At 43.5% G+C, this 17,038-nt stretch overlaps 1 protein-coding gene across 10 annotated transcripts in view; it reads left to right on the forward strand.

The window, feature by feature from the left end:
- PTER (phosphotriesterase related) overlaps positions 1-17,038 on the forward strand; it is a 34,657-nt gene that overhangs the window by 15,638 nt on the left and 1,981 nt on the right. For 5 of the 10 annotated variants that reach the window (XM_073334116.1, XM_073334117.1, XM_073334113.1 and 2 more), the window contains 3 exons: positions 43-524; positions 3,811-4,076; positions 7,966-8,106. In XM_073334116.1, coding sequence (XP_073190217.1) covers positions 43-524; positions 3,811-4,076; positions 7,966-8,106 — 889 coding nt within the window. The remainder of the gene's footprint in view (positions 1-42; positions 525-3,810; positions 4,077-7,965; positions 8,107-17,038) is intronic. The other 5 variants (XM_073334121.1, XM_073334122.1, XM_073334114.1 and 2 more) reach the window with 1 other exon arrangement.

The raw sequence follows: 17,038 nt of genomic DNA on the forward strand, positions 1-17,038 counted from the left end.
ATACAACTTTTTTCATGTTTTATTTCCCTTCCTCTTTTCTAGCAAATGCTTGTTTAGAATCTGGATTCTTTCCTTATAAAATAAGAAGAAAAATGCCTTCCCTGGGTGGGAAAGTGCAGACCGTGTTGGGCCTTGTGGAGCCAAGTCAGCTTGGCTGCACCATGACCCATGAACACTTGTCAATGAACTACAGCTGCTGTTATGTCCCGCCTTCTTCAGGCCAAGAAGCTTTGTCTGATGGGCCCGTTGAGATGAAGAACTTGTTTTGGATTAAACAGAATCCCTACAGCCATAAAGAGAACCTTCTTCTGTATCAAGAAACAGATGCTGTAAAGGAAGAGCTATTACATTATAAGGCAGCAGGTGGTGGGACTATAGTGGAAAACACAACCATGGGTATCAGCCGAGATGTAAAGACTTTAAAGAAGCTTGCTGAGGAAACCGGGGTCCACATTATTGCCGGTGCTGGGTTTTATGTGCATGCCACTCATTCTTCCGAGACACAAGCTATGTCAGTGGAGCAAGTAAGTACTAACAAGTAAATAGTAAAATAGTGCCCTACTGATAATGTACAGATGACAGGAGATCAGTGACAGGTCAAGCACAACTTGACAAAAACCTAAATATACTCTTCTTGAAAACCTGTGCAAACAATAATTGTGTTTGTGTAAATTGTATCTGCACCCAGTATTGCCACTCTGATCTGTCAGCATTTCTGTTTTCTTTTAGGGGTTTATTATGACCTAACAGTGAAAAATGATTACATGTGTACAGCATCCTGGCAAAGCTGTGAAAATTTTCTTTTTACAAAATATTGGGATGGAAATAGACTAATGTTCCCTCTACTTTCCTTGTCCCTCTTTTCAGCTAATCCATCCCTACTAAACACCCAAAAGGTTTTTAAAAAGTAAATAAACAATTGTGGCACTAACAAGCTATTTGCAAACCATCCCTCTGTTCACTCTGCCTGTAGGTTATATCATTTTCCCCTACCCTTTGTCTGACTAAGGTATTTGGAGCGGGGACCACCTCTGTTTGTACATCCCTAGGACACGGGGTCCTGAGCATGGCTGGGATCCCTATACCACCATAATAAATATCCACTCAGCTGTTCTTAAGCTGATATGATGAAGGGAAAAGGGGAACTTTTCAAGGCAGAAGAGAACTGAGCAGCCCAAAGAGTGTGAATGTACTGATCTGAGCTGAAACTAAAAACATCTGCTATATTTACAAAAGAGTAAAATTAATCTTAAAAGCACAGAGATAGATACTCAGTAAGTGTTAACTGACATACTTACATTGAGGTTAGCATCATTGACCTTAATGATTTAGGTCAACTGAGGAGCAGCCCAAAATTGTTCTCACTGGAGCTATTTCTCAAAACTATACATGAGTTTCTTAGTTAGCCATCCAGAATAGGTGGGCCAATTTGAATGGATCCACAGGGTAAAAGTCCTCTAACTGTGGTCCATGGACCACTGGTGACTTACAGAGCACAGTGTGTGCAGCGTTGGTGAAGCTATGTTGGTCCCAGGATATTAGAGACAAGGTGGGTGAGGTAATATCTTGTACTGAACCAACTTGTGTTAGTGAGAGAGACAAGCTTTCAAGCTGTTCTTAAGAATGCAGTGTAGTCTGCAGTCCATTCCATCAGTGCTTAATCCAGTCCAGGCTGTTGACAGGTACCTGGTTGAATGTAGATGTCTGCAGCAATTGACCAATGAAAAGTGATCAATGATTCCATAGATACGTTGATATGGACATTGTGGTCTATCTTTGTTAGGATTCAGCTAAATAAATGGAAAGTTTTGACATTAGTATTAGTTAAACAAGGGAGGGATTTAGTGTCTCCAGCAATCCACGCCATGATTGCTTAAACTGGACAAGATTTAGGTAAGCCCCATGTTGGGAACATTGCAACACAAATGGTATTCTTCAGACTGCCATAAGGAATTCTAAGAACTGTATTCTGTTGCACGTTACCCATTCTTGTTAACTGCTCAGTTGAATGCATGAATTGGAAGGTTTAAAATTACAGTGCAGAAGTATTGGGGCAGATGCTCAGCTAGTCTCAGTTGTCATAGCTTTATTAACTTCAGTTTACACCAGCTGAGGATCGACCCCATTGTGTTGTGTGTCCATGTCCGGGAGAGAGAATGAGTAAGAATGAATGACAGATTCACTTGACATGGAGTTTGTTTGCTGATGTTCTAGTTTTAAGGTACAGTAACTCCTCGCTTGTAGTTACGTTCCTGAAAAATGCTACTTTAAGTGAAATGATGGTAAGCAAATCCAATTTCCCCATAAGTATTAATGTAAAGGGGGGGGGCATTGCCCCTTTAAGTACGCTGACCGCACTCTAAGTACATTGCCTTTTTAGATCAGGAAGTTGAGACAGCAGCTGCTGCCTGCAAGCTCCCTCTGTCCTGAGCCCTGTCATGAGTTACCCCCCCACACACACACACACTCTATGGAGATAGGGTAAGCGGGTGGCACGGGGGAGGGGGACACCCTGATATTAGCTTCCTCTCTGCCCCCCTCCCATGCCTCCCAGGAAGCAAGAGGCTCCTGGGAGCAGCTCCAAGGCAGAGGGCAGGAACAGCACATGGCAGTGGGGGGGAGGAACAGCTGGATGGCCAGCAATTGATAGCCTGCTGGGTGGCTGCCGCACAGGGAACTTAGGGGAGCTGATGGGGGGCTGCCGGTCAACTTTGGTTCCAGGCCCCCACCAGCTGGCTGCAAGGGGCTGCTCTTTCTGCAAGCAGTGGACAAAGCAGGCGGCTGCCAAATGACAGACGTTAGAAGGGAGCATTGCACAACTTTAAACGAGCATGTTCCCTAATTGATCAGCAATAACTGGGACGACTTTAAGTGAGGAGTTACTGTACTAGCTTCTAGGTTAATACAGCCTTGCCAGACCTTTTTCTCTCCTTGTTTACTTTATTGTTAGTGTGCCCTGAAATCATGATTCCATTTTAAACATTTAGGGCCAGATATTTAAAAGGTCCTCAACCTCGGTTTTGCACACACAAATGTGTGCCTGTATTTGTGGGGGCAAATAATGGCATCAAGAAATTTAACTACCTGACCATATTTGCAGGTGTCTACATGCCATCATCTGTCTCTGTAGAATTAAAGGCTGCGTTAAAAAAAATGCACCCTGAAAGATTGTTGGCCAAATTTTATTCTTGGTTACAATTCAGAAGTCAGTGAAATTACTTCAGATTTACTCTGGCATATCTGAGAGCAGGATTTGGCCTGATGGTTCTGCCTCAAGTCTTGACAACTAGAATCTTCCCTAAACTTTAAAAAATTTACAGTTTTGTCTCTTCTCTACCGATGATAATTATTCACTTTCACCTTGAGGCTGTGTTTAAACACAGGAGTTGAATAGGTTTAACTTTAATCGATGTAAAAGCTGATTTAGGGCTTTTCTATGCAGTTGTTCCTATTTAACTATATCAGTTTAAAAGCATTAGCTTCTTGGATAGATATAGTTAAATTGTTACAAATATTGGGTGTAGACCAGCCCTTAATTAAGCCAATGCAAGCTTTTGTGTGGACGCTCTGGTATTAGTTTAAACCTGGCTTATATTGGTTTAGCTTGCACTTGGCACAAGGTACACCCTTGTAAGCCAAGCTTAAACCAGTGTAAGAGTGTGTACACACAAAGCTGGATATATTTGTCTAAACAGATTTAAAAATCACACCATTAGTTAGACTCCGTGCAACTTCGTATGTAGACCAGAGATGATACTTTGCAAAATAAAGTATCATTAACGAAAGGATTTCCTTTTTATATTTTGTTAGCTTACAGACATTATCGTCAACGAGATCCTCAGAGGAGCTGATGGAACAGACATCAAGTGTGGTGTTGTAGGAGAAATTGGCTGCTCGTGGCCTCTGACTGAGAGTGAAAACAAAGTACTGCAGGCAACAGCGCATGCTCAGTCACAGCTGGGCTGCCCCATTATAATCCATCCTGGCAGGAATAGCGATGCCCCTTTCCAGAGTATTCGCATTCTGCAGGAGGCTGGGGCTGATATCTCAAAAACAGTCATGTCTCACCTTGACAGGTAACCTAATAGGCTACCATGGTATCATATGTCTATGGTTTTTCTGGATGTGCTGTCTGGAGATAGTGGAATTTCTGGGAATTACATGGCAGCTTCAGACAGTTGGGTTTATCCAGTGATCAGATATCGCTACAAGCAGCATTGCTTTGTGGTTAGTGATTTCAAGAACACAATGCGTATGCTTGCGAAATCCAAGAGGTTGTGGATCAGGCTTCTAGTCTACAAGCAATCTTGACCAAGATTTTAAGAAGTCAGATCCTGTGTCAATACAAAGACACCTGAATAAGTGGCCTGGTTTTCAAAAGTGCTGGACATTCAGCAAGTCCCACTGATTTCAGTGGGAGCTCCTGGGTGTTCATCCCTTTTAAAAATCAGGTTGCCCTCCAAGGACCCAATCCAGAGCTCATTGATGCCAATGGAAAGACTTTCATTGACTCCATTGGACTCTGGATCAGACCCCAAACCAGGTTCTTTAGACTCTGCAACCAATTTAAAGCAATGCAGCTGAAAAAATCCCAGTTAGATTTTAGATAGGTCCTGTCTTACTGAAGAGAGAGAGATGTTAGCCCCCTTTAAAACAAAAACAGAAGCACAACACAGACAGGGCGGGGAAGAGATAGTATCCTGCTCCTTGAATTGAGAAGCACAGTCCATTTGGCGCACAGTAGGTTTATGTGACCTTGTGTAGCTGGCAATCATTTGGCAAGTGTCCAAGTATTGATTAATGTGGCTAGCTGCTGAAAAATGGAAATAATTTGTAGTCATATGACTCTCAGCAATTCAGTTGTTTGTCCCCATCAAGGGTGTAATATAAACATAAATTATACCCAATTCTGTTACATATATTGAAGATTCCTGTCAACTAAATGTTCCACAATGTTGCAATTCAAGTACAGGTTGTTTGTATTGTGACAAAGTTCCTCCTCTGCCTTGGTGCGTCTTGCGCTTTTTGGCAGATTTGCTCACCTCAGAGGTTCACAGCAGCCCTCAGTTTGGCCACTTCTGCTAGAGGCTCAAACCTGCCATTCACTCAGCTAACCTTATCACTGGCCAGCATGGGGGAAATGGAGAGCAATCTCCACAGTCTCTGTTGTCCCACCTAGTGGGTCGGGGACAGGCCAGATCCCTTTCCAAATTAGACCTTCCCTTCTGGCATTGCTCACAAACCAGGTCAACTCCTCCTGTGTTGGATCAGGGGACAGGGGGAACCCGGGCCTGCCCTCTACACTGGGTTCCAGCCCAGGGCCCTGTGGATAGCAGCTAAGTCTCCTGTATCAGCTGCGTGACAGCTACAACTCCCTGGGCTACTTCCCCATGGCCTCCCCCCAGCACCTTCTTTATCCTCATCGCCGGATCTTCCTCCTGAAGCCTGATCATGCTTGTACTCCTCAGTCCTCCAGCACCACACCTTCTTACTCCTTACACACTCTCCATTAACTGACAGGAGGTCCTTTTTAAAACCAGGTGTCCTGATTAGTCTGCCTACCATAATTGATTCTAGTATGTTCTTAATTGGCTCCAGGTGTCTTAATTAGCTTGCCTGTCTTAATTGGTTCTAGCAGGTTCCTGATTGCTCTAGCACAGCCCTTGCTCTGGTCACTCGGGGAACAGAAAACCGTTCATCCAGTGGCCAGTATATTTGCCTTCGACCAGACTCCTGTACCCCACTGGTCTGGGTCTGTCACAGTATATATACCAGAGCCCCAAATTATTCATCTACAGTTTGAGTACATTTTATTAATGTTTAAAATAATATTTTAATGCTATACAAATAAATAAAAAAATCAATTATATACATCACACAATCTCTCTTCATGTATTAATATGTGGTTAATCTTCTGTAGATTTATTTCTTGGACTTCCTAAAAAAGATATTAACCCTCTAATCCGTAGACACAAGAGTGCTCAGCACCTTGCATTGGCAGTGCCAGGGACTTTTGTAACCACTTTGATAAAACATAGCAAATTGTTTTTAAACATAGTGCTTGTGTCTCCTCTCACTTATATTGGTGTGAATCAGACGTGATTCCATTGAATTGAACAGAGTTACACTGGTGAAAAAAACAATGACAGTATAAGCAAGAGGAGAATCAGGGCTGCAAAGTTCTAAGTGCAGCATCAGCTGAATAGCCATTGATACAACTCATGACATGTTCTGATATTTATTGTGTCATTACATTTCACACTTGGAGATGGGCTCTCACTGGAACACAGGATCTGAATGACCTTGAACTTTGAAGTACAGCTCAGGATCTAGAAATGAATTTAGCATCTTAGGCCCATATCTATACTGGAGTACCCTAAATTTAGAAGTTTGCATGTAGATTTAAACTTCATGCCTGTCTTTATTCACCACATAACAGTACTATTTAGATGTCAGGAACAGACTATCATGGATAACTCTATACTGCTAGCTACATCCTGTTCTCCAATACAGCTTTTTATTACATTCTATGTTAGGGGTCTGTAATAAAAGAGTGATACAACTTTTTATTTCCTGGCCCATGTCACCTAACAGGGATTAAGCTTTCAAAGCTGCCCTGTCATGACAGGGGTGAGCATTCATTGGTACCCATGACTACTGTTACAGTATCCACGGCATATATGTTATGAAGGTATGTAACGGATAATGCTTTATATGTTAATAATCAAAACGTGTATATATAGTCCCCTGTGAGCCCACCACTAACAATTGTTTTTAAATAATTTTTCATGGCTGTGACATTACTCCTATGAAATCTGCCGTTTAAAAAAAAATAAGATTGCATTTTGCACTGGAACTAGCTTCATTCTCTTGGCTACTGCAGCCCCTTGGACTATGCAGGGCTGGCACTGAAAGCCACTCCTTCTTCTGCACTGCACTTTGAAAGCCCATTTGGTCACAAGCTCTTATCTTGTGTAAACTGTGAAATGTATTTGAAAACCATTTGTTTTTATTAATTACAGTTGACAATGCTTAGACTCCTGCTGGTGACAGGCTTGTCTGAACAAGGGTTTTCTCTCTCTCAGCCCATCTGTTCCTCCTACTTGATTCTGCTGTTAAGTCATAATATTGAATTTGTGACATCAGTCATTTCCATAGCAACAGACTATGATGTAATTAAACAGAGAAAAATGACTTTGTGGCATCAAAAAGAAGGAGAAGCTGTGGGTGAACATTCTTATTTAAATGCAAATATCTGTGCTTATAGTAAAGGACCAGAGCACATTGTTTGCAAAGTAAATTGTTGTTTTACTTTTTGTTTTTGCTTTTTGTTAAGTATTTTCTCTTCATCCTTCCCCGCACTTCTCCCCATCCCTCCGAAAAAATCTTCCTGCATGTGAGAAAGTTCACATTACAGCTGTATCAGTAGATGTACAGTGCATCATTCGGAGGAATTTATCACAGATGGAAGAACCTACTCTGAGGTCTTCAGAGAGGACATTTCCAAGGAGGACTTGCTTGCTGCCAGAAGTTGTTAGTTCACCAATTGTCACCCTCTGAATTTAAAAAAACAAACAGCAAAACCTTCCTTCCTCATGAGTGTAACAGGACAGTTATCAAGTGTGTGTGTCTTGGTTCTTTCTTCTCATTGAAGTTCATTATAATTGCACTTGTGATGCTACATGTTAACATATTTTAAAAGGCATGGAATCTCCAAATGACGTGTGAAAAGACTGAATAATATGTTGGTTTATGATTATTTATTAACTTAAATTTCTCAAACAGTAGCTCAATTTCTCAGTAAACCTGATCAAATAGTTTTAGTTCCTTGGAGGTAAGATTTCCCCCAGTGACATACTTAAATGCTCTAGTCCATATAACATGGAGCCCTGGAACAATTTCCAGCATGTGTTATGATGATGACTTGTTTATGCACATTTATGCTGTGCTCTGTATTTTCTGCAGGACTATATTTGATGAGAAGAAACTGCTGGAGTTTGCTGAACTTGGATGCTACTTAGAGTATGACCTCTTTGGTACAGAATTGCTTCATTACCACTTCCATCCCGATATTGATATGCCAAGTGACAACGAAAGAATTGCAAGGTACCTACTGCAATGCAATGAAGTATAAACAATAACACTGCTAGCTACTGAAAATGAAAATTATTGGTATGCAGGTTTTCGAATGCATCACAGAATGGTCCTGCTCACTGCTCATACCAATATGCTAAATTATGGTAGTTTACTGTTGCTGGTACTTCTATCTAGTACAATAAATATAACTCTGTCTCTTACCTAGCTAGGTAAATATAATACACATATTTCTTCCTACAGAAAACGCAACTATGAAAACCTAAGCAAGTAGAATATTTTAAAGATGTTCATTCATAATTATTTGTTCATTTAGTTGAATGTCACCACAGACAATGGTTTCTCTTTTTTTTAGCATCCTGATCTCCAAAGTGAGGGATTAAATGTGATTAGATAACGGTCTGGTCTTTGTTTGTAGTCGTCCCTGAATTAGAGTTATTACTATCTATTGTCCAGTCTAATTGCAATGTCTGATAAATGGGCAAAAGACTTTGGCCCAAATTCACCAATGGCTTTAATGGAGGTGCAGCCACTTACATGAAAGGTGCATTTGCCCCTTTGCTTCCACTGTTCAGCATGATCTGTTTATTTGCTAGGCCCTCTATCACTTCTCCCACCACCACCACACTCCCTATCCAAGGAATAACACTCTTTTCTCTTCAAACTCTTTAATGATCTTCTTGTTCACTTCTTCTAGTCCTCTTCCCTGCTTCTAATCAGCGTCTCCAATACCAGTTCAATTCAGTGAGATTTTATTAGCATAGCACACTCTACAAATGTTGCTAGAGGTTACAAAAGAGACAGACCCCTGAGGTATGTGTCTGAGGTAGGTACGATCTGCCCAGGCTGGGGCTTCCTGCTGTGTTTGGAGTGGGATCCCCTGTGTCTGCTTGTCAGCAATGTCATTCCTAATCGAGTGGCAGATTGCTACATCGCAAGATGCCATCCCTTCTTTCTCCCAGGGACAGAAATACTTTTTTCTCCTCACTTTTTGATGAGAAGGTTTTTACAATTCCTAATCGTTTGAGGAAATATAGGAAATATCTTTCTAGTTTTAACTCCTATTTGTGGACATTACTTTTCTGCCTGGGCTGCCTCTGTTACATTGGCCACACAATCTCTCTTGTCTGGTTGCAGACTGTTATCTCTTTTCTTTCTGCCAGGTATTTGTCTGATTCTGCACTTGACTTTCTCTGTGCCTGAAAGATCTCTGGTTTTACACAATAGGAAATCTTCTCTCTCTTTATATTGCTTTTCAGTCTTGCACTCACAATCTCAAATCCTGTTCTGTTATAACAACAGTTTTTCACACTTGGCCTTTCTAACATGAGCTTGCAAAATATTCACCCAGTGCAGTTGTTTTGCATGTAGAAGTCTTATTGAAAACACTGGGAGCTATACATCCAAAAAGATTGCTCTACTAGGCCTGGGGTAATGTGTCTCTCCTTAATCATGGTAATATTTTTTTGTCTCATCCATAATATTCCCCCCCTCTCTCCCAGCCACAGCTGTTCCTCCTTAGCTCCCTGGCATTGAATGAGTGTAGCAGCAGGCTTTTTAGAGAGAGAGTGAGTGTGTGTGTGTGTGTGTTTGGGTTGGAAACGCGATTAAACTGTTTCTTGTACTTTCAGTGTGTTCACGCTGGAAACACCATGACAGTGGCAGCCTCCTGTTTTTCTGCAGATTCCTAATAGCCTGACACTTGATTTGTATTTCACACAGTGTAATATGTATCAACATGACCCTGACATTTATTTGTACAAGTATTTAAAGAGAAGAACATTTTCAAGCATATTCATGTTCAGATCCAATACTTACGTATGAATTAACTTACATAAATGTGTATGTCTAGTCACACAAATACAGCTATAAATATATATGTGTATGTACATATAATATAGGTATATGCAAAGGGTATGTTGAAAATTCTTTTTTTAATGAGCAGGCATGTAGATTTATTGTAAATTTTTAGGAAAGTTATGGGATGAGGGAAGTTGTATTTCTGGCACTGCCTGGATCTTAGGCTGACCCAGTCATCATCTCTGACATAATCTCCTTCAAAATTTATGTTTATTGATTGGTTTGGGTTGGTTTTTTTTATGGTACCCCTTACCTATGGTCAAGGTTCCTTCCCCACTCTGAACTCTAGGGTACAGATGTGGGGACCTGCATGAAAACCTCCTAAGCTTACTTTCACCAGCTTAGGTTAAAACTTCCCCAAGGTACAAATTAATTTTATCCTTTGCGCCTGGATCCACTGCCACCACCGAACTTTAACTGGGTTTACTGGGAAACGTAGTTTGGACACGTCTTTCCCCCCAAAATCCTCCCAAACCTTGTACCCCACTTCCTGGGGAAGGTTTGGTAAAAATCCTCACCAATTTGCATAGGTGACCACAGACCCAAACCCTTGGATCTTAGAACAATGAAAAAACATCCAGTTTTCTTACAAGAAGACTTTTAATAGAAGTAAAGGAAACACCTCTGTAAAATCAGGATGGTAGATACCTTACAGGGTAATTAGATTCAAAACATAGAGAATCCCTCTAGGCAAAACCTTAAGTTACAAAAAAGACACACAGACAGAAATAGTCATTCTATTCAGCACAGTTCTTTTTTCAGCCATTTAAAGAAATCATAATCTAACACATACCTAGCTAGATTACTTACTAAAGTTCTAAGACTCCTTTCCTGTTCTATCCCCGGCAAAAGCAGCATATAGACAGACATAGACCCTTTGTTTCTCTCCCTCCTCCCAGCTTTTGAAAGTATCTTGTCTCCTCATTGGTCATTTTGGTCAGGTGCCAGTGAGGTTACCTTTAGCTTCTTAACCCTTTACAGGTGAGAGGATTTTTCCTCTGGCCGGGAAGGATTTTAAAGGGGTTTACCCTTCCCTTTATATTTATGACACCTACTTTTTCTTTTATCTGGTTTTCCTTGCTCAGATCTGGTGATTTGCTTAGTATTAAATTTTGATTTGCGGACCCAGCCACTGCCATCTTATCCTGTACCAAGTACACAATCTGGCACTGGCATGTAGTTTTGGGATGGAGGACGTACTTGCACTGTGGCAGACCTACAGTACTTACAATGTTAGCATGTGTATTTTATGAAAAACCTCCAGTTTGACACTAAGTCCCAAACCATACCTTATTTACCAGATTTAGGGTGACGATGATTTTTGCCCACCTACATGCACATATCTCCTTATAACCAATCTTCTGTATAAATCCTGCCCTCCCCCACCCCAAGCTAACAGTAAGAACTTTCATATTGCTGATGACAAAATAATACAATGTTCCTTGTACTGGATCAAAGCACACTCAAATAATGAAAAATCAAAATTGCAGAGTGCTAGTAAAAATGGTGGAATCAAAAGGTTTATGTGAGTGATAAGCAATGAACAAACACCAGTTTTGTTAATGTTCATCTCTTCCATTTTAATGTTGCAAGCCAGTGGGATCTCAGGACTCTTGGTAACATTCTTAATGCAGCAAGACCTACACCTGGCCAAAACACATTGACAGTCCCTTCTGTGCCAGTAGATGCTGTCAGAGAAGCATGTTGAGTATTAAAGCACCTTCAGCTATAGTAGGCTCTTATCATGAGGGTAGATCAGGCAGCAGAATTCTACCTTTGTTCACTTAGGGTTCCACATTTTGCAAGAGTGGAAGGAACACGCTGATAGGAGTGGAACCAAAGTGGTTCTGCTGACTGGAAGAGGGTGGCAGGATGCAGGAAGGTTAATGAAGCTGCTTCTGCACTGCCATAGAGGAGGTTATTTTTGCAGATCCCTCAGCCAAACTTCACTCTCAGGCCTTGTCTACACTATGAAATTAGGTCGAATTTATAGAAGTCGGTTTTGTAGAAAGCGTTTTTATACAGTCGATTGTGTGTGTTCCCACACAAATGCTCTAAGTGCATGTAGTCGGCGGAGTGTGTCCACAGTACCGAGGCAACTGTCGACTTCCAGAGCGTTGCACTGTGGGTAGCTATCCCACAGTTCCCTCAGTCTCCGCCGCCCATTTGAATTCTGGGTAGAAATCCCAATGCCTGATGGGGCTAAAACATTGTCGCGGGTGGTTCTGGGCACATATCGTCAGGCCCCTCTTCCCTCCCTCCCTCTGTGAAAGGAAAGGCAGGCAATCGTTTTGCGCCTTTTTTCCTGGGTTACCCATGCAGACACCAAACCATGGCAAGCATGGAGCCCGCTCAGCTCACCTTCACCGTATGTCTCCTGGGTGCTGGCAGATGCGCTAGTGCATTGCTACAGCAGCAGCTTATTGCCTTTTGGCAGCAGACAGTGCAGTATGACTGGTAGCCATCGTCGACGTAGTCCTGGGTGCTCTTTTAACCGACCTCGATGAGGTCAGGGGCACCTGGGCAAACATGGGAGTGACTCAGCCAGGTCATTCCCCTTTTAAGTTTCGTCTCATGGCGATTCAGTCCTACCAGCAGTGCACTGTCTTTTAATCAGCAGCCAGGAGAAGACGATGGCCAGCAGTCATACGGCACCGTCTTCTGCCGAGCACCCAGGAGATGACGATGGCTAGCAGTCGTACTGCACAATCTGCTGCCAGCAAGATGTATAAAGGTAGATGAAGTGGATCAAAACAAGAAATAGACCACATTTGTTTTGTATTCATTTTCTCCTCCCTCCCTCCCTCCCTCCGAGAAATCAACGACCTGCTAAACCCAGGTTTGAGTTCTATCCTTGAGGTTTTGAGTTCTATCCTTGAGGAGGCCATTCTGTTTCTCGCAAAGCCACCCCCTTTGTTGATTTTAATTCCCTGTAAGTCATGTTGTCAGTCGCCCCTCCCTCCACCAGAGCAACAGCAAACAATCGTTTCACGCCCTTTTCCATGGATTGCCCGATCAGGAGCAGATGCCATAGCACAGCAAGCATGGAGCCTGTTCAGCTCACCGCAGCAATTATGACCATTGTAAACACCTTGTGCATTATCGTGCAGTGTATGCAGAACCAGCACCTGAAAAACCAGGCGAGGAGGCGACGGCAGCGCGGTGATGAGGACATGAACACACTTTTCTCTAAAACCACGTTCCTCCTCAATTTGGAGATCATGGTGTTAATGGGGCAGGCTCATGCCTTGGAACACCAATTCTGGGCCCGGGAAACAAGCACAGACTGGTGGGACCGCATAGTGTTGCAGGTCTGGGATGATTCGCCCTGGCTGCAAAACTTTCGCATGAATAAGGACACTTTCATGGAACTTTGTGACTTACTTTCCCCTGCCCTGAAGCGCAAGAATACCAAGTTGAGAGCAGCCCTCACAGTTCACAAGCAAGTGGCAATAGCCCTGTGGAAGCTTGCAATGCCAGACAGCTACCGGTCAGTCGGTAATCAATTTGGAGTGGGCAAATCTACTGTGGTGGTTGCTGTGATGCAAGTAGCCAACGCAATCATTGAGCTGCTGCTATCAAAGGTAGTGACCCTGGGAAATGTGCAGGTCATAGTGGATGGCTTTGCTGCAAAGGGATTCCCTAACTGTGGTGGGGCTATAGACGGAACCCATATCCCTATCTTGGGACCGGACCACCAGGGCAGCCAGTACATAAACCGCAAGGGGTACTTTTCAATGGTGCTGCAAGCACTAGTGGATCACAAGGGACGTTTCACATCAACATCAACGTGGGATGGCCGGGAAAGGTTCATGACACTCGCGTCTTCAGGAACCCTGGTCTCTTTAAACAGCTGCAGGAAGGGATTTACTTCCCAGACGAGAAAATAACTATTGGGGATGTTGAAATGCCTATAGTTATCCTTGGGGACCCAGCCAACCCCTTAATGCCCTGGCTCATGAAGCCGTACACAGGCACCCTGGACGGTAGTAAGGAGCTGTTCAACTATAGGCTGAGCAAGTGCAGAATGGTGGTAGAATGTGCATTTGGATGTTTAAAGGGTCACTGGCGCAGTTTACTGACTCGCTCAGACCTCAGCAAAACCAATGTTCCCATTGTGATTGCTGTTTGCTGTGTGCTCCACAATCTCTGTGAGAGTAAGGGGGAGACGTTTATGGCGGGGTGGGAGGTTGATGCAAATTGCCTAGCCACTGAATACGCGCAGCCAGACACCAGGGCAGTTAGAAGAGCACAGGAGGGCGCGGTGCGCATCAGAGAAGCTTTAAAAACCAATTTCATGACTGGCCAGGGTACTGTGTGACACTTCTGTTTGTTTCTTCTTGATGAAAAGCCACCCCCTTGGTTGCCTCTAAATTCCCTGTAAGCCACCCGCCCTCCCCCCTTCAATCACAGCTTGCTTGCAAAGGAAATAAAGTCACTATCGTTTAAAAAACATGTATTCTTTATTAATTGATTATAAAACTAGGGAGATAACTCACAAGGTAACCTGGGTGGGGTGTGGGAGGTGGGTAGGAGGGAAGGAAAAGGCCACTTGTTGAATGCCAGCCTTCTGTTGCTTGGGCTGTCCACTGGGGTGGAGTGGTTGGGTGCCCGGAGCCTCCCACCCCGCGTTCTTGGGCATCTAGGTGAGGAGGCTATGGAACTTGGGGAGGGTGGTTAAGCAGAGGCTGCAACGGGAGTCTGTGATCCTGCTGCCGTTCATGAACCTCCACCAAATGCCGGAGCATGTCTGTTTGATCCCGCAGTAGCCCCAGCGTTTCCTCATGCCTCCTCTGATCTTCCTGCCGCCACCTCTCCTCACGTTCATCGGCCACCGTCCTGTACTCTGCTATTGTGTCCCTCCACACAGCTCTGTCAGTGCCGGACGACTGCATGAGCTCAGAGAACATGTCATCACGCGTGCGTTTTTTTCGCGGCCTTATCTGAGATCGCCTATGGGACAGAGGAGAAAGGCTTGAAACATTTGCAGCTGCTGGAGGAAAAAAAGGGAGTGAAGTATTTAAAAAGATACATTTTACAGAACAATGGCTATACTCTTTCACGGTGAATAATACTATTCACATTACAGAGCACATGAGATTTTGGTACAAGGTCGTATTTTGCATCTTATATTGAGTGCCTGCAGCTTTGGTGCTAGAGAGCACACACACAGGGCTGGGCAACAGAATTCGGCTTGCAGGCGGCCATGGTAAGCCATAGTCTTTCAGCTTCTGCAACCTTCATAACAGCAGCTCCCTCCTTTCCCATACCAAGCAAAGCCCGTTGAGTTGGCCATTTAGTGCTGCAGTTTTCCTGTTAACGTGCAGCAGCAGAAACCAAACTAACCTCCTTCCCCGCATCCAGTTCTCTAGGATGATCGCTTTTCCCCTCCCGCCACTGCATGGCTGGTATCAGGGAAGATCCCTGCTAGCCAAATGCAAACAGCTCAGCACCAATGCCCCCCCCCCTTCACCGCCCCACATGGCTAACTGTGGGGAGGATTTCTTTTCAGCCACAGGCAAACAGCCCAGTGGGAACGGGCGCCTCTGAATGTCCCCTTAAGTAAATTCTCCTATTTCAGCCAGGTTGCCATGAACTATATCACTCTCCTGAGGATAACACAGAGAAAGAATGGATGTTGCTTAAATGCCAGCAAACACCGGGACCATACGCTGCGAGGCTTTGTCATGCAATGATACCAGATTACTTGCTACTAGCATGGCGTGGTAAAGTGTCCTACCATAGTGGACGGAATAAGGCTGCTCTCCCCAGAAATCTTCTGCAAAGGCTTTTAGAGTCCCTCCAGGAGAGCTTCATGGAGATGACCCTGGAGGATTCCCGCTCCATCCACGGCACGTTAACAGACTTTTCCAGTAGCAGTACTGGCCACAAATGCATCCCAAGTCCTCAGGGCTACTTAATCATTAAAAAATGCTTGCTTTTATAACATGTATTATATTTTAAAAGGTACACTCACCAGAGGTCCCTTCTCCGGCTTCATTGGGTTGGGAAGGTATTTCAGTCAGGGTGATAAAAAGATCCTCGCTGTCAGGGAGAATGGTGTACTGTTTGCTCTCCCCAAGCTGCTCCTCCTCCTCCTCATCTTCCCCGTCCGCAAAATCCTCAGGCATGGCAGAGAGTACCCAATCATCGGAGTCCACGGACAGCGGTGAGGTAGTGGTGGCGGACCCCCCTAGAATTGCATTCAGCTCAGCGTAGAAGCTGCATGTCTGGGGCTCTGTCCCGGAACGTCTGTTTGCTTCTTTGGTTTTCTGGTACGCTTGTCTGAGCTCCTTAAGTTTAACGCGGCACTGTGTTGTGTCCCTCCTGTAGCCTCTGTCCCTCATGGCCTCTGAGATTTTTTGAAATGTTTTGGCATTTCATCTTTTAGAACGTAGTTCTGATAGCACAGAGTCCTCTCCCCATACAGCGATCAGATCCAGTACCTCCCATTCACTCCATGCTGGGTGCAGGGTTAATTTGGATTTAATGCTGCTAAATCCAACATAAACTCATAGTGTAGACCAGGCCTCAGAGGGAAAGACATTAGCCACCATCTTATCATCTGTCCCAACTTGGCCCACTCTCTGCTTGTGCAAAATCTGTTTATTAGCCCTTTACACCTATTATATTGCCGACATTTTTATTTGTACAGAACTAGCAAAGACAGCTGCTGCTAGACTAGCCATTTAATTGACTTTTTCCATAGATATGCTGCTGAGGGTGGGATATTATCTGTGTGATTTTGTCTTTGTGGAAATTGGTGACTCTCAAAGACTTGAAATGTCTATAGCCCAGTTATTCCAGATGGAAATTCACTAAAGAAATGTTACTATTTGCATAGTCCACTCATACTTTATTCTGTGAATAAACTTCAACAGTCTGGGTCGGAGACTCCGCTGATTTAAGCTTGATTTGCTTCCGCAGGGCTACAGCCATTTACACCTATGGTTTTGCTTTTCCCTGTGTGATTGCAGAATAAGAAACCAGTATTGTTAAGAAAGACTGTTTACAGTGAGCAAAAATCCTCCAGGAGATTTGATTCTTCAGCAGAAAGAGCCACAGTTGGAAGTTATCTAATCCC

This window comes from Lepidochelys kempii, chromosome 2 (assembly GCF_965140265.1).
Source record: "Lepidochelys kempii isolate rLepKem1 chromosome 2, rLepKem1.hap2, whole genome shotgun sequence".
NCBI lineage: Eukaryota > Metazoa > Chordata > Testudines > Cheloniidae > Lepidochelys > Lepidochelys kempii.